Below are 27,323 nucleotides of genomic sequence, written 5' to 3'. Positions count from 1 at the left end.
CGTGTTTTGTCACAGCATTCTAAGTTCATCATCGTCATCATCAGACAACGGTGAAAAACAGAAGAAAAAAAACAAAAACAGCTACCATGTCTAGCTATCCTGGTTTCACTTTTCCCTCACCCTCTTTCTGTTGGTTCCAGAGAGGTCCTTCACACTGATCCATCCATTATCACAGACAGTGATACATCACGTGGCCAAGGTGTCGTCCTTTCCAGCACATGTACAGCGACATCGCTGGGTGACTGGCTTCCCTTCATTAAAAGAAGACGAGAAAAGGCAGCAGTCTGCACAAGACTGGTTTTATTTTTCCTACATCTAGTCTGCTTTGACTGTCTTCACTATCCACTCATACACATTCAAGCACGCGCATGCAGGAAAACACACACACACACACACACACACACACACACACACACACACACACACACACACACACACACACACACACGGAGAAGCACACAAATGCACAATGCATAAGCGTGCACACGCATATACACATACAGGCAATGGATAATCATACGCACCTAAACATATCCTCACTCAAATACAATTTCACTCATACAAGCACACACAGATACAAAGATACCTTCATTAGAAGAAGACAGAAAAAAGGCGGCAGTCTGTAGAGGACTGATTCTCATTTCACGTCGTTTATTTTTATTTTTTTATTTTATTTTATTTTTTTTTTTTGAAGACGCCTAATCTCCTTCGACTGTCCTCACTATCTACACAAACAGACTCAAGCACGTGCACGCATGAAAACACACACATACATGGACATACACACACATTCACAATGCATAAGCGTGCACACACATATCAGGCACACAATGGATAAGCACGCACATCTACAAAATTATTTATTTTTTAAATATCCTCACTCACACACAAATTCACTCATACAAGTACACACAAATACATGGATACACACACGCAGACATACATACATGTGCAAGCGCGAACACCCCACAACAGAGAGATAGACAGACAGACAGACAGACAGGCACACACACACACACACACACACACACACACACGCATTTGTGTGTGTTCGTGCCCGTGTGTGCGTATCTGTATGTGCGTGTGGTGTGCGTGTGTGTATGTGTGTGTGTGTGTGCGCGCGCGCGCGCGTATGTGAGCGCGCGTCCACGGGTAAGTGGATGTGCGCGAACACACACGCACACATGAATTTTCAGTTCTGATTTTGTCGATGTCTATGTTCGGCTTGATCTGTCCATTTCTTTTTTCTGTCTCTACAGGCCGCTAATGTTTGTCTGTCTGCCTGTGCGTCTGTCCATCTCTCTGTCTGTCTGTTGCTCTCTCTCTCTCTCTCTCTCTCTCTCTCTCTCTCTCTCACCCCCTTTCTCTCGTTCCAATCTCTCTCCAACTGGCTTCCTGCTTTCCTCTCTCAGCATGCCTTCTAAAATGGATTTCTTTTTTTTTTTCCCTGCATCAGCTGTTTGCCTGCGTCTTCCGCCTTCCATTGAAAGAGTGATGAATTATTGATAGTGTGGTCATTACCAAAAAATATATATATATATTTAGCCTCTGCCCTTTGCTGGCTTCATCGACACCACACGCACGCCTGAAACCTTCCTTATATGTGATTTTTTCCCCCCAATGAACTACATCTTGTCATATCCGACGGAAAATGTGCGATGCCCCCATACTATTTTTAGACTATACTACGTTCACGAGTGGCTCAAGGGGATGGAGCTATATTGTGGCTCACAGCTGCTGCCCAACAGCTGCCCTGACTGACTGTGTGCTAATTTTAGTACTCCACCAAGCAGTCTCTAGGTCCTTCTCCTGAGCTGACTGAACTGGAGAGGTGTGCGTCTTCTTATCATCTGTATTAATTAATTAATTGAACAAATCGGTGTTTATTTGTTTATTTGTATGTTTATTCATTTGTTTTTGTGTGTTTGTTTTGTTTTTTGTTGTGGTTGTTGTTGTTGTTGTTGTTTTTGGCTAGGCAATCAGATGGTTGGTCAGTTTGTCAGATTGTTAGAAACTCAGGTATTTCTTTTTTTTGTTTTTTGGCGGGGGTGGGGGAGGGAAGGGGGGAGTTACTCGGTGATTCTTTGGGATCTGTCTTACTCTCTTTCTCGTCTGTCTTTAAGTATTTCTTCATGGTCCGTCTTTATATATATATATATATATATATATATATATATATATATATATATATATATATATATATAAATTCACCCCATTCATAATTTTTTTTTTATAATCAACCACACATCAACCGTGGCAGAATCGGTAAGACGTTTGACTTTTCATCCGGTGCTTGTGTTCGATCCACCTTTTCGACCTGGTGTTGTGTCCTTGGAAAAGGCACTTACTTCACTATGATTTCCACCACTCTACCCGCGTGTGAATTGATACCTGCTGACTTGGCTGAGGAAGTTTAAAACGACGGTAAGACAGAATAATTGGGCCCCGCCTTCATATGCCGAGCCTTAAAAATTCACTCCCCCCCTACGACCGCAAAAGGCAAAGGGAACATTAACCTTTTAACCTTCAACAATATGGATATATGTGGATATTATGCATTATATCCTTAATGAGAAACAGACAAAATTATACAGCAACTATTTAGAAACAACATCATCCTTATCTCTTTCCCACACTCCTCCCATTTCCATAATCTGTATGTTGTCATTTTGCAATCCAACAGTGAGAAGCAACCATAGCTGAATGATCTTGGTGTCTGTTTCTTTTCTCATTCTTACTTTTGAGGCTTCATTCATGTTTTGCTGGTGGCAAGTTCGTTACCACAGTTATGATCCTCTTTCCCTGGATCTTTCACGAATGCAACAAGACCATTGCCTGTCCATTTAAGAGGGAACCCATTTCATGATATCCGCATGAAGTGATAATTCATCACATTTCGCCTAACTTTCCTTTTATCGGATGACCCGGATTGTTAAGCTTCTTTCCTTTCGAAGTCCCGGACATCAGCATTGATGTGTGAATGCCCTGGCTGATTAAAGGCAGAAAGATGACTGTATGGGATCGAAACGATATATGTAATTCAGCAAAGACATGCTCAGACGTTCAGACGGTAATGCCCTTTGAATGAACTTGCTGAGTAGACACGCGAAACAACTGGGGTTATAAAAAAAAATCCCACAAAAAAACAAAAACAACAACAACAACAACAACAAAACAACAACAACAAAACACACACAAAAACAAAAAACAACACACCAACAACCAAAGGTCACACTGGAAAAGGAAAATAAATAATGTCTTGGTAATAATCCTATTTTTATCTTTACCAAAGTAGAACGGGGTATGTGCAACTAAAAATATGTATCCGGTTTTCCCGTTGACAATGAATGCACGTGAGGATCTGCCAAGAAGTAATTATCATATTCAGAGTCCGACCTTGACCTCAGATTAATGTATATCAGGATTGGTCGAACTTACCAAGGCTTCGAATGATTTTTTTTTCTTTGCACAGAAAAGCTGCATACACACTTTTTGTCTTTGTTGCGAAGAACATGAAACCTGGCAAACAGAACGTGTATTGGTGACAAGAAGGATAAAAAGCGAACAGATAAATACAGTTTTAAAATTTCCGAGGCATTCCTGTGTTTTCACAAACATGAAAATTCTGCTGTGCTGGCAGAGAAATTAAACAAGACACTGAAATTAAGTTCAACAAAAATGCAAAATATAAAATGAAGAATGATCATCATGGTATGTCCGGCAAAGTTTTCTATTCCACCGTTTTTGTTTTTTTATTTGTGATTTTTTTTTTTTTTTTTTTTTTTTGGTTGGCTTCAGAGCAGACACATACGTTATTTTGACCCATCCATTATCGAGGACAGTTATGAATCACACTGCCAATTATTTTGTTGTCCTTCACAAGCAGAACACAATTAAGTTGGCGGAAGGGGTGAGGGGTGCTGGTGCTGCGTTTAAATCATCGGAACTTGGATTCGAGAAGAGGAGTCCGACGTCTATGTTTCGCGTTCTTTGCATAGTGTTCAACTTTCACGAGATAACTGTTACACAGCTGTATTTTTCTGTCTGTCTCCGCCTCTTTGTCTGTCTCAAAAAAATAAAATAAAACCAGAATAAAATGGTATAGAATAAAACAAAACAAAATAAAGTGAAATAAGTAAAGAAACAAATCTATACCTTCGGCGGGGGGTGGGGGTTGGGGGGGGGTGGGGGGGGGGGGACCTGACATTGATATACGAATGATTTCCATTTTATTCATATCTTCATTCCTTCTTTCTGTCTTTCTTTCTTTCTTTATTCATTTATCAATCTGTCTGTAGGTCTGTCTCTCTTTCTCTCCCTCTCTCTATCTACCTATTTTATGTATACCTACAGACATATTATATATATATATATATATATATATATATGCATATATATCTACCTATGTGTCTATTTTAGTGCTCTGCTTGTTTATCAATTTATTCACTTTGTGTATATTCATTTATCAGCTTCTTTGTTCATCCATTTATCAGTTGCTAAGCTTTTTAAACCACTCGCTCATCACATGAAACAAAATCCCGAACAAGAACACTAATCCCACAAGACCAGTTCCTGCTGGCAGACTGATCATACTCCGTGCTGAACGAAGTGCCTCATTCGTTTTTCAGAGTCACTTGTTCAATGGCTGCACGAGATCTCAGTCCGTGTTTCACAATTTTTCTAGCTGTACCAAACATTTTGCTAGTTGTTACGTTACTTTTTAGTCTTGTCGTGTATGTGTGTGTGTGTGTGTGCGTGTGTGTGTGTGTGTGTGTGTGTGTGTGTGTGTGTGTGTGTGTGTGTGTGTGTGTGTGTGTGTGTTAGAGAAACAGAGAGACAGACAGATATGTAGAGAAAGAAGCACAGACACATACAAAGGAAAGAGCCAGAACCAGACACACAGACACACAGACCCGACTTAGTTGAAGTGAGTACACTTCCTTACTTTCAATGTGAGTGCTTATAACATATGTGTCCGCCTAGGAAGCGAGAGAATCTGATCGCGTTGGTTCGAATCACGGCTAATCCGCCGATATTTTCTCCCCCTCCACTAGACCTTGAGTGGTGGTCTGGACGCTAGTCATTCGGATGAGACGTTAAACCGAGGTCCCGTGTGCAGCATGCACTTAGCGCACGTAAAAGAACCCACGGCAACAAAAGGGTTGTTCCTGGCAAAATTCTGTAGAAAAATTCACGTCGATGTAGTGTAGCGACGCGTTCTCCCTGGGGAGAGCAGCCCGAATTTCACACAGAGAAATCTGTTGTGACAAAACGAAACACACACACACACACACACACACACACACACACACACACATATATATATATATATATATATGTGATGTGATTTTTTCCCACACAATTTTGGACGCAAAAATATAAAACGTATGGCAGAAACATCTGATAAAAACAAAAATGCAAATTGACAGCGACAAGTTAAGATCGCGTGCATCTTGTAAACAAGACACTGGTGGAAGCGCGCAGAGCAATTGACGTGAGAGAAGTGCACACACGTCTGTGCGCCCCCCACCCCCACCCCCTCCCCCCCAACCCTCCCACCCCCCCAGCCCCTTAAGGGGATTATCTCCCTTTTCCCACTTGTCGCCCCTCGTCAAGGTAAAACCCCAACAAATGGCTTCAGAGCCAAGCTCAATCCAATGAAGATGGATGCAGAAAACGAGCCCGCGAGAGCCGGAGAAGGGATGTTAATTTCAGTGTTGAAGAAGAAAATATCCACTCAACCATATCTGCTGAAAATGCAAACTGCTTTATTGAATGCAATTGTGCTCTCAGTAAATCTGATTAGTTCCTTATGAGAGAGCTTTTGTTTTATTGTTTTTTGGTGTAGGTTGTTTTTTTTGTGTTTTGTTTTGTTCAAAATACCCCATCTCTGAGCTGCTGGCGCCTAAGCGTCTTGGCTGATTGAATGTGCTTCATCGTTAAACGGGTTTGAAAGATTCAGATTGGGAGGTTGTCAGGTTTTCAATGAATGACATTCTGAATGATAAAAAAAGGGGGAGAAACACCGGTAAAGCCTTGAGTTTCTGTCTGCCTGTTTGTCTGTCTATCCAGTATGATTGTTTGTCAGTCTGTAGATGTCTATCTCCCTTGCTTTCTTTGTGTGCCTGATCCCCACCCACCCCACCCACCCACCCCACTCCCCCGACCACCCCGAAACCACCCCCCTTCCGCCCCTACCCCCTCCCCCCCCCTTTTTTTTTCGGTGTATGTGTACGTGTCAGACTGTGCTTTTTTCTTCTTCTTTTTCTTTCCTCTTCAAATGTATGTGGAAGAAATCCTGATATAAAAGAACAAAGGCATCCACAGATTTGCTACAAGATGAAATACAAAAACTACAACAACTGTCTTCTTCTTCTTCTTCTTCTTCTTCTTCTTCTTCTTCTTCTTCTTCTTCTTCTTCTTCTTCTTCTTCTCCTCCTCCTCCTCTTCTTCCTCCTCCTCCTCCTCATCTTCAATATTCATGTTCCTGTTCTTGCTGTTCTTGTTCTTCTTGTTCTTCTTCCTTCTTCATGTTCTTCTTTTTGGACTTGCTTTTCTTGTTTTTCTTCTTCTTCTTCTTCTTCTTCTGATGATGATGATGAGTGAAAAATTGAATGTATGTGTATGTGTGAACAGTAAGTGCGCGTGTGTGTTTGTGTGTGTTTGAGTGTGTGGGCGTGAATGTGTTCGTATGTCTTTGTTTGTTTGCTTGTTTTATAATTGTGTGTGTGTGTGTGTGTGTGTGTGTGTGTGTGTGTGTGTGTGTGTGTGTGTGTGTGTGTGTGTGTGTGTGTGTAAGTGCGTACATACATGTAATGTACCAATTGTTCCAGTTTTTATCGCTTTGTTACCTTTAATAGACTATTCCAGTTACTAATCTTATTCGTCGTTCTTATTATTTTATTTAGTTTCAATTTATTTCGTTATTTTTATGTTTTGTGTCGTTAAATGGGCAGAATTGTAAAAAGGCCTTTACTGTGCCCAATTCTTTACCCATTAATGATTCAATCAATCAATCAATCAATCTTCTTCTTCTTCTTCTTCTTTCTCTTATTGTTGCTGATCTCGTTTTTCTTGTAATTTTTCTTGTTGTTGTTGGACTTCTTCTTCTTCTTCTTCTTCTTCTTCTTCTTCTTCTTCTCGTCCTTTTGTCTACTTCGATTCTCTCTCCTCTTCAACATTCATGTTCCTGTTATTGTTCTTCTTGTTCTTGTTGTTATTGTTCTTCTTATTCTTGTTCTTGTTCTTCTCCCTTCTTCTTGTTTTGTTGTTGTTGTTGTTGTTCTTCTTCTTCTTCTTCTGTCTCTCTGTCCTAATGTCCAACTATTCATCTCTCCCACGGCCGTCTGACGGGCAAAGTGAAAAAGGGTGGAGGGGATGGGCGGGGAGCGGCGGGGAGGGGAGGGGGGGGGGGGGGGCGGGGCTGTGAACTGCGTACTGACAGATGGGCAGAGGAAGGTGTATATTTTGACAGAGTGCATTTGGATAAAGGAAAAGAAAAGAGAAATATAATAATGTCCGTAAGTGCAGGAAGGAGATGATATATGTGCGTGTACATGTGCATGTGATGAAAGGAAAAAGTTAAAAAGATATATATATATATATATATATATATATATATATATATATATAAGGAACAAACACATAATTTCTTTTCATTGTGTGTGTGTGTGTGTGTGTGTGTGTGTGTGTGTGTGTGTCTGTCTGTCTGTCTGTCTGTCTCTCTACTTGTCTGTCTGTCTGTGTTTGTGTGCGCGCGATTGTGTACGTATGTATGTTTGATGGGCTAGATAGGGAGAGTGAGATTTTGGTTGAGAGACACGGCGAGAGAGACAGACAGACAGGGAACACGACAAGCCAAGCCAAAACAATTCTAGTCAAGGCAAGGCACGGCAAGGCAAGACAGGGCCAGACAAGGCAACAGCAGATGATTTATTAACGAAGGAAATAGATATAGAAGTACCTGTTGTTGTTTGTTTGTGTGTTTTGTTTGTGTGTTTTTTATCCAGCCCTTGCACCCACAAAGGGACTGAAAAGAAAGAAACAATTTGTGGGAGAAAGCAAAACAAACAAACAAACTTCAACCAAAAAAACACACAAAAAAACAACAACAACGAAAACACATGTATCACCATAACTGATCTCCGTTATTCTCGACCATCGCTTCCCTACTGCATCCTCCACTCCCATCCAGGTAACAGAGAGAGAGAGAGAGGAGGGAGAGAGAGAGGAGGGAGAGAGACAGAGAGGCAGATATACAGAGACAGAGACAGATAGACATAGACTGGGAGGGGGCCCCGAGGGGGGGGGGGGGAAGGAAAGAGAGAGAGAGAGAACTTAGACGCGTAATGTACATCGGCCTTAGGCCACAATACAATTAACTCTCTCCATACGAACGGCGAAAGGGGCGACGTTAACAGCGTTTCACCCCAATTACCATCATCAAAATATTGCAAGCGGAAGGCTCTTATACTGAAGACGTGAATGTTGACAAAGGATACCACAATTCTAACGACGGAAGCTAAAGGTTGGGTCATTCAGACACCCACTGGACATCCGAGGGGTCTGTGTAGAGGAGAAGAGAGGACTGGCCATATTGAGTGAATTAAAAGGGTAGTTCGGTGAGTGATGCATTTAACAATACTGTGTAATCTTTTTCTTTTCTATTTTTTCTTCTTCTTTTTTTTTACAGGCTTTTCTCTTTTTTAATGGACTTGCCATGGACCACAGTTCAAAACCAAAGGGACTGGGGATGGGCATGTGAAGGGGTATTATACTTTTTTTTCACTCTCATTCATACACAATTCTATGTCTGTCTGTTTCTACATATATGGACAATCTCGTTGCAAAATGTTAGTGTTTGAAGAGAGTTTGGTTTGTCTGGATCTTTTTCGTGCTCTGTGTGCTTTCTGTGTGCATGTTTGTCTCTATCTCACTTCTCATTCAATCATTTATCGATATTTGTAGATGGAGGTGTTTTTTGTTTGTTGTTTTTTCACGTGAATTCGTCTTGTTTCAAATTCTCGTTCAAAAATAAGCTGTAAGTGAAAGGCTGATTTGGTCTTTTTATAGATACGTACTTACACACATTTAATATTGTGTCATCTAATACAGCTATTAATCAAAACAGGAACAAGCAAGCAAACAAACAAAAACAGATGTCAATACAAGTGTCTGAAGCGTTGGAGGGCTCTCTGTCTGTCTGACTGTCTGTCAGTCTCTCTGTCTCTGTCTCTCTCTTTCTGTTTAAACAATGGTCGTAATTATGGGATACCTTTTCACTGTAAAAGGAGCAACACAATATTTTTGTTGTTGTTGTTTTGTTTTGTTTTTTGTTTGTTTGTTGTTGTTGTTGTTGTTGTTTTTTTTTGGGGGGGGTTGGTTTTTTTTGTTTTGGGGGGAGAGAAGGGGGGGGGTATTTATCATCAGACTCTCAGTTTCACAAACGACATCAGGTATTGAGATAACGGCGGAACAGTCGTGATGGCTTGGCTTGTCCATCTGCATTTCCATATCTCTCTATTATTTTTCATTTCGATTTTTTTTTTTTTCATTTATGGAGTCACGCTATCCCATGCATTATCACAGACAGTTATGAATCATGTTGCCAAGCTGTCATCCTTCCCAACAAAATACGACATTAGTGGAAGATGGCCTCCTTACGTTAGCAAACAAAATTAAAAAAAAAAAAAAAAAATGCAAACAACAGCAACAGCACAGCAGCAACAACAACAGCAAAATGCAATGTGCACGAAGCTGACTCTCCATATTTTTGTTTTCTTCTATTTCTGTGTTTTGCTCCACTCTGTCAACTGTTATGTGTTTTGTGAAATTGCTAACATCATCTGCTGTCCTCTCTGTCTATCTGTCCGTCTCACCCTCAGTCTCTGTCTTCGTATCTCTGTCTGTTTGTCTCTGACTCTGTCTGTCTGCTTGTCTGTCTGCCTGTCTCTCTCTCTCTCTAATGCGGTGTGTGTTATGTGTGTTTGTTTCTTTGATTTTGTTCCTTTTTTTTTTTTTACCTGTGCATTTTACTAACACCATGCTAGTGCCTGTATGTCATGTGTGTGTGTGTGTGTGTGTGTGTGTGTGTGTGTGTGTGTGTGTGTGTGTGTGTGTGTGTGTGTGTGTGTGTGTGTGTGTGTGCGTGCGTGCGTGTGTGTGTGTGTGTGCGTGTGTGTGGTTGTTGTTTTTGTTTTGATTTATGCATATTTTTTTCCCTCTCTTGTGTATCTTTACTAACACCATGCTTTCATTTTATTAAATATTGTGTAGTGTAGACCCTGTTCAGGGCGGGGACTCGATGTAAAAAAGCACACCAGTGCTTATCTATTAACCTCGAAATAAAGAATTTGTCTTGTCTTGTCTCTCTGGCTAGAGAGAGAGAGAGAGAGAGAGAGAGAGAGAGAGAGAGAGAGAGAGAGAGAGGATGAGTGGGGATGGGGGGAGGGGTCGGTGGATAGACAGATACGCACTTTCGAATATCCACTACACGACAGTGCATTGTTAGCATTTAAGAATCAAATGAATGACCAACTCCTGCCGCTACTCACTGCTGTTCCCAATGCTGATGTAGGATCAGAACTCATCGATCGCGAACTGACCGAAGGTCAAGTTGAACCAAGCATCATGAAAGGACAGGATGTATTGCTGTAGTAATGACTATTGAATTCGGAAACAGACATACCTTTGAGTCATAGAAATTTTGCAAAACTCTATGTGGAAAATTTTTCTTATAGTTTCAAAGAAAATTCGATTTTAGTGTTTTCTAGATATGCTTTCTATTCGGGTTTTTTGTCTTTTGTTACATTCTTCTCTTACTGCTCTTTTTAGATTCGTCAAGTATTTAACTGATTACCTGCTTTCGTTTGCTACTACTATTCAGTTGTCAGTTCTTCATTTATTCCCTGTTTCCCTATTTCCTGTTTCTTTTTTTGTTTTTATTTTTATTTTTTTTGTTTGTTTTCTATAAAGACGCTCCCACGTCGTTGGATGCATGAAGGCAGTCAAAGTACTCCATTATCCGTGGTCCTCAGCCAGGATCTGGTGTTACCCCCATTGTTTGTATTTGTATTTGTATTTCTTTTTATCACAACAGTTTCTCTGTGTGAAATTCGGGCTACTCTCCCCAGGGAGAGCGCGTCGCTACACTATTAAAAAGTTTAGCAACTGATAAATGGATGAACAGATAAGCTGATAAATGAATATATACAAAACAAGACAAGCAAAGCCTTCAAGACTCACTTGTGATACACTTTAAAAAAATCCAAGCTTTTTATGTATTGAGCATAATTTCAAAATGTAATGTTTAAGATGAGAAAGATCAGTTTAAAGCAAATTAAATCCCCTAGCATTAATTACAGAGTAATTTCCTTTTTTTACTATCTGCACCAAAACGTTTGCAAAATAAATAAAACTTCGATGCTTAGCAAAAGAAGTTCCTGTTTGAACAAAAAATGATAAAAATGACTGCTCTTGTTGTTGTGTCAGAATATCAGATCAAAGTGCCAAGTTTAGAGAATACAAAAAATATAAATATAACAGTAAATGCAGTTTGCATATAATTAGGCTTCATTTTTTATTTTTTGTGCCCATCCCAGAGGTGCAATATTGTTTTAAACAAGATGACTGGAAAGAACTGAATTTTTCCTATTTTTATGCCTAATTTGGTGTCAACTGACAAAGTATTTGCAGAGAAAATGTCAATGTTAAAGTTTACCACGGACACACAGACACAGGCACAGGCACACACACACACACACACACACACACACACACATACACACACACACACACACACACACACACACACACAGACAACCGAACACCGGGTTAAAACATAGACTCACTTTGTTTACACAAGTGAGTCAATGAATAAACTGATAAAGAAGCAGAGCACTATAATAGACACATAGGTAGATATACATTGTATTGTATTTTACTGCATTTCTCTTATTATCACAACAGATTTCTCTGTGTGAAACTCGGGCTGCTCTCCCCAGGGAGAGCGCGTCGCTACACTACAGCGCCACCCATTCTTTTCTCTCTTTTTTCCTGCGTGCAGTTTTATTTGTTTTTCCTATCGAAGTGGATGTTTCTATAGAATTTTGCTAGGAACAACCCTTTTGTTGCCGTGGGTTCTTTTACGTGCGCTAAGTGCATGCTACGCACGGGACCTCGGTTTATCGTCTCATCCGAATGACTAGCGTCCAGACCACCACTCAAGTTCTAGTGGAGGGGGAGAAAATATCGGCGACTGAGCCGTGATTCGAACCAGCGCGCTCAAATTCTCTCGCTTCCAAAACGGACGCGTTGCCTCCAGGCCATCACTCCACTTTGTCGACAAGTCTGAGGTCTCTCTCTGTCTGTCTGTCTGTGTCTGTCTGCCTGTCTGTCTGTCTGTCTGTCTGTCTGTCTGTCTGTCTGTCTGTCTGTCTGTCTGTCTGTCTGTCTTCTCTCTCTCTCTTTTTTTTTTTTTTTTTTTTAACTCAAAAAACTTAGATGTTCCAACCAGAAAATTATTCTTCGGGGCCCACTGTTTTTCTCATGTCAATTGTGCATCTACAGTCTGGAGCATTGCCAGTCACAACCAGCTAAAAAAAAAAAAAGTTAACTCATTGCATAGACGAGCAGCTAAACTTATTTTACCAGATCACTCCCTATCAACAGATGAAAAATTAGCAAAACTGGAAATGTTACCACTATACAAGCAATTCGACTGCAATAAAATGGTCCTGATGTTCAACGTACGCAAAAACATGTCACCACCGTACCTCAGTGACCTTGTTCAACGGGCATCAGAGCGTTACGATTCAGATAATTATATTCTGCCTCGTGTGCGCATCGATTTGTACAAATCTAGTTTTGCATTTTTTTAGACCTTCTGTTTGGAACTTTCTTCTTTCGTTCATTAAGACGTGCGATTCATTACGTTCCTTCAAATCAAGCATACGAAAACTTCTGCTCCACAAACAATAGGCTCACAAAGCATTTTTTTTTTTTTACCAGCTGAAAAAGACAGAAAATCATGCTTTTTTGTGAAATTTGTATCTATACCTTTACATGTGGTGAATTTATTCAATTTTCTACCTTTGTGCTTTAATGTTTTTTCTTGTTCGCTTTTTGCTTAGATCTTATTACCTGTAACATCTGCATCAGCAAATTAATCACTTTGTATATGTACAATGATAAAGTTGTGTTTCTCTGTTCTCTTTATGTCCGCTATTTGTTTCTCACTTCGGTCATGTCTCTGTATGTGCATAAGTATGTGTGTGTGTGTTTGTGTGTGTGTGTGTGTGTGTGTGTGTGTGTGTGTGTGTGAGTGTGTGTGTGTGTGTGTGTGTGTGCCGGTGTGTGTGTGTGTGTGTGTGTGTGTGTGTGTGTGTGTTGGGTGGAGAGAGCGTGTATATGTGTATGGATGTGAATGTGTGAATGCGTCCGTTTTATTACTTTTTACAATGTTAGTGATGATGATGATGTTATTGTTATTATTGTCACAAGGACAGATTGGAAGACTGGGCGATGCCTAAAATCTTTATCCTTGAGTAATAAAGTTTTTGAATCTCTCTCTCTCTCTCTCTCTCTCTCTCTCTCTCTCCACGTTACGAAATGCTTGTCATAATCATTCCTATCCGAATTGATCAAGACCATACCCATTGCATCGTACACAGTACGAATGTACGAGTCAAAAAACAACAACAAAAAACAAGGTCAACAACAAGAAAGAAAACATAACAAAACAAACGAAAAACAAACAAACCAAAAAACTCTGAGTATCTACGTTTGCTTTCTTCTTCTTCTTCTTCTCTTTCTCCCTCTCCGATGGCCCCAGGGACCCCCCACTTCACACCGGCCCATCCATTACCACAGACAGTTACAAATCACGTGGCCAAGATGTCGTCCCTCCCAACACTGTTGGGTGGGTGGCTTCCCTTGGTCTGAAAATGGAGTCTAGGGGTATGGTGGTGGGGGGGGGTGGGGGGTGGGGGGCGTAGCGAAGGATTCTTTTCCTTTTTTTTTTCTTCTTTTTTTTAATGTCACTTCCTTCATTTGCTTGTCTGTGTGTCTGCATGTATGTTTGTCCTTGCCTGTCTCTGTATCCCTACTATTTATCTGTCTCTCTTATTCTCCTATTTTTTGTCTGTTTGACGGTCTGTCTCTGTGTCTATCTCTGTGTCTGTATCTGTCTCTGTGTCTGTCTGTCTCGGTCTGTCTACCTTTCTGTCTGTCTCTCTCTCTCTATCTCTCTCTATCTCACACATACACGCATACACACACACGCACGCACGCACGCACACACACACACACACACACGCGAGAGAGATAACCGATATATTTGTATGTAGTCTGTTCGGAATGTTCACCCTCATCACAAAAGACGTCCAACTGATTTTTTCTCCCTTCCCATTATCATTCGTGCACTCTCTAGTATGAAAAAGAAAACAAAAAACAAAGAATTATAACAATACATCTACGATACCATTACATCTCTTTATCCTCCTGTCTGTTATTCTGCCTGAGATAAATCTCGATAAATTGAGAACTCTGCATTGTTTCCCTTACTGAACAATCTATTTACTCGTGATGTCGAAGAAAATATTTCATCGACCTTACACGTTAAGATCCCAAGACAGCGATACTTCACGTCTGAACACGACAGTGTATTGATATCATCAGTGAAAATGGTTTGGTCCCTTATGTGGAGAGAGCACCTGAAACATTCCTGAGGGAGCGAGAGAGCAGGCGAGAGAGAGAGAGGGTGGGGGAATTGGCAGACATATAGGCAGGCAGACAGATAGACAGACAGATCGAAAGAGAAAGAAAAAACATATTGACAAATATGCAAATACATCACAGACTATAGACAATACCTAGCTCAATGTGGTATACTGGAAACAACGAATAAAATGAATTTAAATATGAATAGCTAAAATCAGCCATTTTTGTTTGACATGCAGACACACACGCAAAGACAGAGAGGGAGAGAGAGTAAAAGAGAATAGAAGATACAGAAAGAAGCCGCGACAGAGACAGACACAGAGAGACAGACTAACTGACTGTCTGACAAACAAAGCCAGAGAGATAGGGAAACAGACATACAGAGAGCAACAGAAATCAGAGAGACAGACATACATTCTGAAGGACAGACTGACAAAGACACAAATGCATAGTTAGAGACATGCAGGCAGGAAGACAGGCAGGACGATAGACTCACAGGCAGACAGACAGAAACAGAGACAGATGATAAATAGAGATACAGCCAGCCAGCCAGAAAAGCAGCCAGGCATACAGAGAATGTACTTTGGTAGTTTGGCTGCTCGCTAATATGTGCGCATACCAGACTGTGCCAGCTTTTTATTTTATTTTATCTTATTTTATTTTAATTTTATCTTATTATATGTTTTATTTCATTTTTATCTTATCTTTTTTATTTTATTTATCTTTATTTTATCTTATTCCATTCTATTCTATTCTATTTTGTTTTATAATCTTGTTATGTTTTATTTTATTTCATTTTATTTTGCTTTGTTTTATTTTAACATATGCTTTTCAGCCTAAATTCACCACAGACTAACCCCTAAGTGACATATGCGGAGAACAAAGGGAAGGCAGTTCCACCATACAGAACTCGAAGAGCTTGCTTCCTGCAAACAAAGCTCAGAAAGAAGATGGACAGCAAATGAAATAAAGGCGGCAATGCTTCTTACGAGGATTATCCCCCTTTTCCCATTTCTGTTGATCTTTTTTATTCCTCAAATTATTGAAGTCTTCAGGAATGGAGGACTTTCCCTGGAGCCTATTTGAAGCAAACGGGAAAGGATAGCAGAAAATCTTGTATAAATCTTGAGAACACAGGGTAGGGGTGGGGGGGGGGGTCCGGGGGTGGAAATAATTTTTATCTGCTCTGTTCAAGAGCATACCCGCTCGTCTTCTGAAAATACGATTAGATTAAATAAAACAAAAAAAGTAAATTCCTGCAGGAATCAGAGCCAGTTCTTTCTACGAACTTCTGTTCAAAGCCAATGTGCTTGTAGAAATATGTGGAGAAATGTCTTTGTTCTTTCTACTAACTTCTGTTCAAAGATGTGGTGAAAATGTCTTTCCTTAACTGTCTGCAATACGATCACTGTTGTGCATGTCTCTCCTTCCACCTAATAATTTGGGTTGCGCTTGATTTTGCAGTCTCAGTATTCCCATTTGAGCCCACAATACACTCACAACTAGTCAGCGGCCGGCCGCGTGGTGGCCAAGCAATCCCACTGTGACATTGACCTCTTTTGGGGTTTGAACCGTTTGCTCTAAATCGTCAGTCAGCGACTCCTGCTTTGCCACGGCAGAAGGTTTGCTGGATGGGATTTGTTTGCAACGACTAAAAAGATATATCTAGACTACCACACCAAAGCAGTGTTTAACTCACTCAGTACGGCCAGTCTTCTCTTCTCCTCTACACAGACCCCTCGGATGTCCAGTGGGTGTCTCAATGACCCAACCTTTAGCTTCCGTCGTCAGAATTTGGGTATTAGTTGTCAACATTCGCCTCTTCAGTATAAGAGCCTTCCGCTTGCAATATTTTGATGGTGGTAATTGGGGTGAAACGCTGTTAACTTCGTCTCTTACGTCGTTCGTATGGAGAGAGTTAATTGGCTCTTTTACGAGTTAGCCACCAAACAAGAAAAAAAAAGGGGGAAAAGAAAAGTTGAGGGAGTCATATCATTATGTTTGTGTTACGTTTTATTTTGATTGGAGTTTAGGCAAAGTACTCTTTTAGTTTTATTTGCTCGATGTCTTTGCGAGCTGCCTTTGTAACACAATCTCATCGTTCCACGACCCGTGTGTGTTATCAAAACACTTGGTTAGCCAGGTATAATGGCCTGACTGTTACACACGGTTTATAACTCAACGAAAATGTTCCGTTAACCGACGCAACCCTTGAACATAAAAATTCCGAGGACATTAGCTACATCAGTGACTTTGTTGTGCTCAGTTTTATGGCTCGCAAGAAAAGAGATAGCCACGTTTTAGAGAATGTGTGCGTGAGCACGTAAGCGTGTGGTGATGATTGTGTGTGTGTGTACGCACGCGTGCACACGAGCTTTGTGTGTGTGTGTGTGTGTGTGTGTGTGTGTGTGTGTGTGTGCGTGCGTGCATGCGTGTGTGTGTGTGTGTGTGCGTGAGAGAGAGAGAGAGAGAGAGAGAAATAGATATACACATAGAGAGAGACATATACACACAGATAGATAGATATATAGACAGATAGACCAGGAAGAGAGAGGGAGATAGAGAGATAGACAGACAGATATATAGATAGACATATAGATATATCGATAGATAGACAGACAGACAGACAGATAGACCAAAGAGGCAGACAGAGACAGAGAGACAGACAGAGAGATATATAGACAGATAGACAGACCAAGGAGAGACAGAGGGAGACAGACAGACAGACAGATAGATAGATAGATAGATAGATAGATAAATAGATGGACGAGGGAAAAGAGAGACAGAGCGTGAGAAAGAGAAAGAAAGAGACATAGACTGACAGACTGAAAGACAGACAGACAGACAGAGAACGAGGCAGACAGGAAGACAAATGGATATCAAACAACCAAACTGATAAGCACCCGGACAGACACAAGGAGAAAACAACTGTAGTGTGAACTGGGGCGAAAATGACTGTTGCCGCCGGGCGTTTGACCCAACAGCATAATAATAATCAATGTTGCGCTTTCACCACAACATGATACTATATGAAAGACCACTCGTGTCGGACCATCAGGGCAGCAAATGAGGCAACTGCTCTCCTAGACCACCAGGGCAGCTGAGGAAGCAACTGCTCTCCCGACTATTTTGGCTAGAATTTGATGATGTGGGGAGTGTCGTGTCTTGCCCAAGTCACACCCCCCCCCCTCCCTCCCCAACAGTCGGCATTGTGATGGTTCCCAAAGGCCAACCAGCCCCCCAAGGCTGCAGCGCTAACAGACAGTGTAAATTTGCCTCCTACTTTGAGTCACAGTCCTTTACAAGAGATTCATCTGGAAATGAATTCCCATTGAAGTGGAGAAACCATTGATCATACAGCTCTCACTCTGCTGTTGGCCCAGTTGTAAGCTTATGTCAGTCTCTAATATGAGCCGAACGTTGAGCCCAACACTAACACTATCATTATCATGTTACCATGACGTCACACTGTCATGATGTGACATTAACGCTATTGTGTCACAGAATGACCATGACGTCACGAGGATGTTATGACGTCAAACTGTCACCACATTGTGTCACATTGTTACCATGATGTCACACTTTCACCACTGTCACCATAATGAAATTCAACGGTCTTTTTGTGTTTTTTGTGGGGCCTCCATCCTCCTCTTTTTTTCCCCACATCTTTCTTTTTCTTCTTTCACAAACTCATATTTACCTTTCATGCACCACTTTCTCCCACACACCTTAACTAATCACTTTCATTCTTTCCCCTATCGTCTGGCGCAGCAATTGCCCCAGTGTGTCTTGAGGCATGCATTTTAAGAATATTCGATGCCTGTGCACATTTGCCAGGGTTTTTTGATGTTCTAGTGTTCCGATGTATGCATTCTAAACATGTATGGCAAGTGATTACATCTGTCTGGGTTTATTGTTGCCCTAGTGTGAGTTGTTTGTTTGATATTGAAGCATTTCTTTCATCCATCCTCTCTCTCTTCCTCCTCTATCTTAACCTAACACACACACACACACACACACACACACACACACACAAGACCTGTCATCTGTATCATATCGATGGACCGACCCTATCTTCCCTTTTAATGTTTACATTTGTTTACATGCCAGTGATTTTGTTAACCTAGTGCATGTATGTAGCAGTGTATGCGGAGTTAGAAGTGGTAGGGCACATCCTTTCCATTGAGCATCTCTCCCAGAAGGCGCCGTCCCTTGTTCAGTCGAAAGGTAAAGCGAAAGCGAACAAGGGATAGCTAGGAAGATTTGTCATAGGAAAGGTTTAAAGTGGCAAGAAATTCACTCCCTTCCCAGCAAGGGAAGAAAAGTCAATACTTGCCAGGATATGCGTGTATGTGTGCGTGTATGTATATGCATATGCGAGTATGTTTTTGTGTGTTTGCGTGCTTGCGTGCGTGCAAACAATTCATACTATGATATCTTACAAATCTTACGATATCTAAGCTGATTTTCAAATATCATTGACAATGGTAATTTTGATTCAGTTTGCTTATATATGCTGATGCACATTTTGGCAGTCAGAAGAATATGACTGATTTGCATCAGTGTATGGTCCCGGGTCTTGTGTAGGACTGGTATCCCAAACAAAACATCAGTTTCAGACAAAACATCAGTTTCAGACATACTTGGCCTGTCAGCTCTACTCTGGTGCAGCTCTGACTCCACGCTGCTTCCCAGACAAAACTACATCCGTGATGCAGGAATTAGGAAGTGGTACTCTTTCTGTTCACTATCGGTGCTGTAGTGAGCCTTCATTGTCATCTGCGTCAAATGGTGATGTGCTTATGTACTGACATGAGAACTGAGTGCGCGTAACTAGTATAGATTTGCATTTGCTGTTCATGGATATAGTAGGGTGACGCAGTTAGAATGAAAGTGGTACTGGGCATTGAAAATGATTTTAATGCTAGTGTTACTGGATTTAGCAACGCACGTAGGCATACCGTTTTGTGAATGCAGGTTTGCCTTTGTGTTTCTCTTGCAAGCTGCATACAAACATGCTGTCCCTGTCTGCTTACCGCGCTCTCTCTCTCTCTCTCTCTCTCTCTCTCTCTCTATCTGTTTGTCTGTCTACACACACACACGCACGCACGCACGCACGCACACACACGGAGAGAGAGAGAGAGAGAGAGAGAGAGAGAGAGAGAGAGAGAGAGAGCTCAGAAGTTCAAGTTGTGTCTCGCATTAAAACTTGGAAGTTGTTTCGGTCCGTGTCTGTTAAAACCTACTCTCTCCAGTCCATATTTCCCCTTCGATCAGTAAGGGCTTGTCACAGAGTCTGACTCTAAAACCCGGCCAGAAAAGAGACAGCTAGATGAGTTTGCTGGAGACGGTATATAGCCTGGTGCTGAATAAGTGAATCAGACTTAAATGTCGGTGAATGAATGTCTGCTTTTTTCGCAGACACATTTTCAACTCTCATATCCTTCATGCCATCCCAATTCAAGAAAATTTCGTTTTAAAACTGTCTTCTGGACTTGACAAAGAGTGACAAGAAATGGAAAAGGGAAGTAATTCGTGGCTGCATTGCACTTGTGGTCAGAATACGCGTTGTTTGACATACCTAGTTTTCGATATCGTTATTAATAAATAAGCTTCCGTCAACCTTCACTTGTGGAAAAGTTTACAAAGAATGTTTTCAGAATGTATTACCATCAGTCAACGAACAGGTTCGCTATGCACGACTGGACAGGAAAAAAAAATGATTGGAAATTGTTTTCATTACATGCAGAAGAACGGTGATTATTTTTTGTGACGATTTTCCCTTTAAAATCATGAGTTATGAACATATTTAAGGCGCACAATGGCTTGTTTGACTGGTGAAAACCTATACTGAAAGATTGGCGATTCACTATAACAAATTTCAAGCAAAGGTATGAAATTAAAGAAGAGCAGGATATTTTTTTAATTTTTATTTATTTATTTATTTTTTTTACCGAAGTAAATACAAAAAGACAAACTAAAGACTATTTCAAAACTCTGAGGCAAATGGCGTTGTGTTTCAAACAGATATGAATGTAAACAGATTTTTTTTTTTAATTCGAAATGCGTGTATCTCAGATTTCTTCAAAGGATTATGCTAATAAACAGGACCGTGCTTACTGACCATGACAAAAAAATCAGCAACAGACATACTGAAATCGTCACACCAGTTTTGTGATTTGGGTCTGCTGCAGAAAAAGAAATAGACAATATTACTTCTTTTTTTAAAAATTTAAATGAAAATATTCATCTGTTCAGACGAAACCACTACAATTTGGATTGGACTGTTGGTGCGATATCACTTCTTTTGGACTTTCACCACTTATGGAATACCCCTTGATTGCCAGGGAACGTATAACGTACGTGCATAATGACATCACTGATGACGTCATCAGAAGGGAAATAACTCTGGAAGGCTGAAAATTCGCACCGTTTATCTAGAATGGTATACCTCCAGATCACTTTCTTAGTTTCAGACTTTTTGTCTTGGATATTGTCTAAGGACTGGAAACACCACTTTCTATTGTATTTCCTTTGACACTAAATTTGATAAGAGACCTCAATAATCCCATATCTGCCTTTGTTTTTTGTCTTGCTCAAGGTAAGGCCTGTCTTCTTCGTGTCTGTGTAAATCTTGTGCCTTTGTTTTTTGTCTTGCTCAAGCTAAGGCCTGTCTTCTTCGTGCCTGTGTGGAGGTCTCTTTGTCAGTCGGTCTTTCTTTGTTTTCCGCTTGGAGGTTCCATGTCGAGGCCTGTCTGGTGAAGGTTGACGCTGGGTTTCTTAACGTGTTCCAAACGCACCCCCCCTCCCTTCTTCTACCGATGTGGCCTTCAGCTGGCACTGGTGTCTTCTTCTTTAGTCTTGTTTACGATAATCACATGATGCTTTCTAACTTGTGTTACTTGTCGTTGGTGCTCTTTTAAATGTTTCATGATTTCTGCTCATAAACAAAAAACCCACTGTTGCTCACACGTTCACTTTCCACTGGGTATGCTGGTTTGTGTATATGCTGCCATTCAAAAGAGAGACAATGTGCTTTATTAGCCGACAATGCAGAATATTGGTTTTGCATCGAGTGAGAAGGAAACCAATTGCACATACACACACACACGCGCGCGCGCACACACACACACACACACACACACACACACACATACATACATACATACACACAAAGTCACACAAACACATGTATACATAGACACATTGACACACACGCATATGCGCAAAGACAGACGCTTCAGACGCTTTTTATTGACATTGGCCTAACTACAGCCCTTATGTCAAGGGGGTCAATTCAAAAGTTGCAGCGTCATTGTATTGAATGAAAGAAAACAAACAACAATAAATAAAGCAAATAATGTCAATAACTGAATTTAAAAAAAAACAAATTACTTAATCGTACATTTATGTATGTGCCAATACACGTACGCACACCATAGTAGTGAAACAACATACAATAGACTATAAGCATACAATGTGACCATCAAGTGTATACAGCTGTACCAGGCTAATCATATAACTAGTGATGTTACGTGTTATTACTATCTATTTTCCTTTTCCTGATATTAACAGCTTCTGCTATGTATTTGGCAAGCAAAATAATAATTTCATCATTTTCAGTGGATAACAGACTAAGCACGTCATGTCTTTTCTCAGCAGCAATATGAAAAAGGCGTGTCTTGGCTCTAATGTCTTCATAAGCATTACAATGAAATAAAAAAAATTATCTTCATCCTCTCTCACATCCTACATACACACTGTACAAAGACAGACAGACAGACAGGGATTTGCATTCTTCATTTCCTTTGCTGTGCAGTTCATCCGTCTGTCTGTGTGTATATATTTGTAATTATTCTTTTATCTGTTCTTCATCCAGAGCATTTACTTTTCTTGAACTTTTGTTGTTGTTGTTGTTGTTTTCTCTCATTTTCAGTTGTTTTTTTTTTTTTCTTTCATATTTTTTTCTTCTCTACTTGTTCTCTGAAAAGCAGGAAGTGGAATAAATCAAGTGTTACTTTTAATTTCCCGCATCATGTTATCTGACGAGTCTTGTGTTCTTTGTACTGGGTCAACATAACCGTAGGGTGAGAAGGAGAAATAGTTTTCTAAGCTCCTGTCTGCGTCAGCGTCTGATGTGTGAAAAGAAGTGGATATTTTTTTCTTCTACTTTTTCATGTTTTTTTTTTTTCTGTTTTGTTTTGTTTTTTAAATCGGGGGTGCTGGGTTCTTGTTTGTCTGTGGCTGTCTCTCTGTTGTTATTGTTTCTCTGACAGTGTCTGTCTGTCTGTCAGTCTGTCTAGTCTGGCTGTTTCTCTCTCTTTGTTTTTCTTTGTTTCGCTCCCACAAGTGCTCGTGAACATACGCACGTGAACTCTGTCTTTGTCTCTGTCTGTCTGTCTGTCTGTCCGTCTGCCTGTCTGTCTCTCCCTCTCTCTTGGTTTCCTTCCCTCACCCCACACGCACACACACTTAAACATGCAAACACACACACACACACACACACACACACACACACACACAAACACACACACACACACACACACACACACACACACACGGGCGTATGCTCGTGATTATACTATTGAAATGAGTGAATGCCTTTCTATCTAAAATCGCCGCATGGTGAATAGACGCTAAACCAATGGGAAGATGAAGAAACTATATATCAAGACACAATGAGTACCTCTGATGACATGCCGTTTGATCAACATACATTGTAATTAACGAACAAAGAAAACCTGCACACTTTTAACTTTTTCTTAGGAGTCTGATCAGACACCATTTTGTAAAACTAAAGAGGGAAATATGTTTAGAATGAGGAGTAAACTTAGTGGAAAGTATGTTTAGAATATAATGATAATGAAATAGCGCGTTTCTCAAGAAATACTGCTCTTCTTCTTCTTCTTCTGCGTTCGTGGGCTGCAACTCCCACGTTCACTCGTATGCACACGAGTGGGCTTTTACGTGCATGACCGTTTTTACCCCGCCTGAAATACTGCTCAAAGCGCTTTACATTTCATTCCCCGCTCCACGCCCCCCAATACCCAACCCCTCTATACACTCACACACACGCACGCACGCACGCACACACATACATACAAGCACGTTCCAGAATACACTCATAATTTATACAGAGAGGTAACGTGAACAGGCATCTCAGTGTGCGACGGTACAAGATGCAGTCACTGATCTGACCTAATGGATTACTGTTCTCTGTGTAAAAAAAAAAAAAAAAAAGAAAGATGTTGGTTGATCTGTCCACTCTGATGGTGTGTTAACCAGACATTGAGTGCGCTGTGTACAAAATGACCGGACATTGGGCCACCTCTTGATCGAATCAATAGGACATCTGGGAAATATCTGTGTGACAGTATCTTGTCATGGCTGAGGTAGAGAGAGACACAGAGAAAGACGGAGAGAGAGAGAGAGAGAGAGGAGGGATGGTGGGGGTGTGGGGTGGGGGTGGGGGGGAGCAGACAGACAGACAGAGACAGAGGCTCAGAAAGAGGGACACAGAGACACAAACGAGGGTTCACGGCGACCCAAACGTCTGCTTGAAATACATGGGTTTAATAAAACAGCGACAACATTTCCTGGGGAAAAAAAATCTCTCTCTGCCTTTCCTCGTTGGAAAATCTCCAAATATCCCCAGCAAAGCAAATCTGTGTTATTGACGTCAAAGAAAAGTCGTGGATAGCCTGGGCATAACTTGGTGAGTGTATTGACAAAATACACGCCTGGGTTTATTTTGGTGACGCATTTTCTCCCTGTGCTAAAATGACACATACACTCACACACGCACAGAGAGAGAGAGAGAGAGAACAAAAAGTCAGTAAACAGAAAGGCTGCAGTTTTTCCTTGCAGTCTCCCGTAAAGAGTATCCCATCTTCTTTTAAACCAGTGGTCCCCGGCATTTTCTGAAAAAAACATTAACATAGATAACTAGCAACTCACTTGACAGACTGGTTGGAAATGTGTACCTTTACACACATACCTATGACGCCACAAGATGGCCGAATGCAACTGAGGAAGCCACAGGTATCAAATAGATTCCATAAAACCACTGAAACGATGGCACACCATACACTCCTGAAACAGCTGCTTCAAAATACACACACAAACATCATCGCTCAACAAGCCACACTGGAATGATATATACTAAAACGGGAACAATCTTCATGATACAGATTAACTGCAAAGTAGCCGGTGGAAATCTTGATACAGAACTCCAAAGAACAATAATTTTATAGTGCCTGGACAGGCAACCCCACCCTCCATTCCCCGACACACACACACACACACACACACACAAACAAACAAACACACGCACACACACACACGCAGCCTTCACCAGGACAAGCGCTTGTTTGCTCAAACGCCCGCGGCAAATTGCAGGGAGCATAAAAGCCTTGCACCTCCAAGAGGACTCGTGGGGTATACTTGCCCAACTCCCAGCACGCAACCCTTGCATTACCCATGCCCATGGCGCAGAACTAAACACGCTTTTTTTTCTCTCCTAACTTTGAAAGGTTTTGGAAAAAGAAGTAAGCTATCACGCCAGAAGCGAAAAGCCCACACATCGCAACAGTACTTCTATGATTGTGTGGGTGGGGGGTGGATGGATGGATGGGTGTGTTCATCAAAAGTCGGAGAACAATGCCAACTGGCAATTTGATTCCATCCTTTCTGTCTCCCCACAAAGAGAGAGAGAGAGAGAGAGAGAGAGAGAGAGAGATGGAACATTACATCATTCATGAGGCCATCTCCACAGAATAGAAGCACCTTGAAATTGCCATTCCCACAAACGACGAACAAACTAGCCAGCTGACTAACTTACTAAACAACCTGAAGAACGTATAGAAATGTATTTCCATATAATTTTTTTATTCAAATGTTTATCTTAATTTGTTATTTGCGTTTCTCCACTCATATCACATTTCGACATTCAAAAGAAATCAGTGAAATGATCTCAGGGAAGGACGTCTGTCATAGTCTCATGGAGGAACCCAAACATTTACGCAAATAGTATGTTAATGCAGGGCAGCATTGCACTGGTATCCGTTCAGTATTGTGCTCATTCCAGCTTCTCTGAATGACGTCAGCCAAGATCTCCCAACATCCACCTCCTCACACTCCTCACAGACACACACACACACACACACTCTCTCTCTCTCTCTCTCTCTTTCTCACACACACACACACACACACACACACACACACACACACACACACACAAAGACTGCTCAAGATAACACAGACTTCGCTTATCAATCCATTTATAAGTCATTGATGTGCATTTAACATGGCTGTCTTTTCGCATCCAAGGTCATCAGATGTTGAATGTTCAGTCCGATTTCTTTTCTGATTTCAATGGTGTGAATCAGTTTAATTTTTCATCTAAAAGACTCGCCAAGGACCACCAATCTAGATCCAGTGGAAAGAGCTAGGAAACGAAAATCCAAGTGTGTGTGTGTGTGTGTGTGTGTGTGTGTGTGTGGTATTTTGACAAGCTCGTTTCAGTTTATCATTATTTTTTATATATATATAATACATTTTTGTTTCTGCATTAATACCTCAGTTTCTGTGTGCATAGTGTTGCTTTCTGACAACTGTTTCTGTGTGCATAGTGTTACATTTTGACAACCATCTATTTTTATAATAAATCTGCCAAGAATGTTGCCAAGGCTAATAATAATAAAATGAAAGATCAGACTCGTCAGTGTAGGTCACTTAATACGCGTCCGTTGTAATTATCCTTGTTTGCACAAAAGACAATACTTGGCTGAAACAAATCATTTACCATCCCTCAACCCAAAATACCACTGTCAGCAGTGTGGTCCAGAAGCCCCGACATATATAACTGTTGGAGTCAGACAAGGCTGTTTACTATCTCCCGTTCTCTTCAACATCTTCCTGGAGAAGATCGTGACTGATGCACTTGAACGCCATGAAAGAACAGTCAGCATCGGTGGCAGGACAATCACCAACCTGCGTTTTGCCGATGACATTGACGGATTGGCAGGGAATGAAGAAGAGCTCGTGAACCTGGTGGAATGCCTTGACAAAACATCAGCAACTTATGGCATGGGGATCAGCGCAATGAAGACCAAACTGATGACCAACAATTCTGACGGCATCAGCACTGATATCAGAATCAATGGTGATGAACTGGATACCGTTCAAAGCTTCAAGTATCTCAGAGCAATCGTTTCGGACGAAAGATCCAAGCCAGACATACTCTCCAAGAAAGCTTAGACAACAACAATGACGAAACTGAGGACCATCTGGAATGACAAAAACATCACGTTCAGCGCAAAGATCAGACTGATGCGCTCTCTAGTCATTTCCATATTTCTGTATTATGCCTGCGAGACATGGACCTTTACAGCTGAACTAGAGAATAAGTTACAGGCCACAGAGATGAGATGTTTCCGGAAGATCCTTGGCATCACATACATGTACCACATCACAAACGATGAAGTGCTTAGAAGAGTCAAGCAAGTTATTGGGCCACACGATGATGTACTGATCACTGTAAAGGAAAAGAAACAGAAGTGGTATGGCTGCGTCTCACGTTCATCAGGACTGGCCAAGACCTTCCT

At 41.0% G+C, this 27,323-nt stretch overlaps 1 protein-coding gene across 1 annotated transcript in view; it reads left to right on the top strand.

Moving 5' to 3' along the window:
• Nucleotides 1–26,976, top strand: part of LOC143294176 (sperm flagellar protein 1-like) — a 179,926-nt gene extending 152,950 nt beyond the window's left edge. Inside the window, exon 7 of the mRNA XM_076605607.1 lies at nt 26,595–26,976. Coding sequence (XP_076461722.1) covers nt 26,595–26,976 — 382 coding nt within the window. The remainder of the gene's footprint in view (nt 1–26,594) is intronic.
• The last annotated feature ends 347 nt before the right edge of the window (nt 26,977–27,323 follow it).

This window comes from Babylonia areolata, chromosome 19, assembly GCF_041734735.1.
Source record: "Babylonia areolata isolate BAREFJ2019XMU chromosome 19, ASM4173473v1, whole genome shotgun sequence".
Lineage (NCBI taxonomy): Eukaryota > Metazoa > Mollusca > Gastropoda > Neogastropoda > Buccinidae > Babylonia > Babylonia areolata.
Note: the sequence above shows the minus strand (reverse complement) of the source record. Positions and strands in the feature narration are given on the sequence as shown.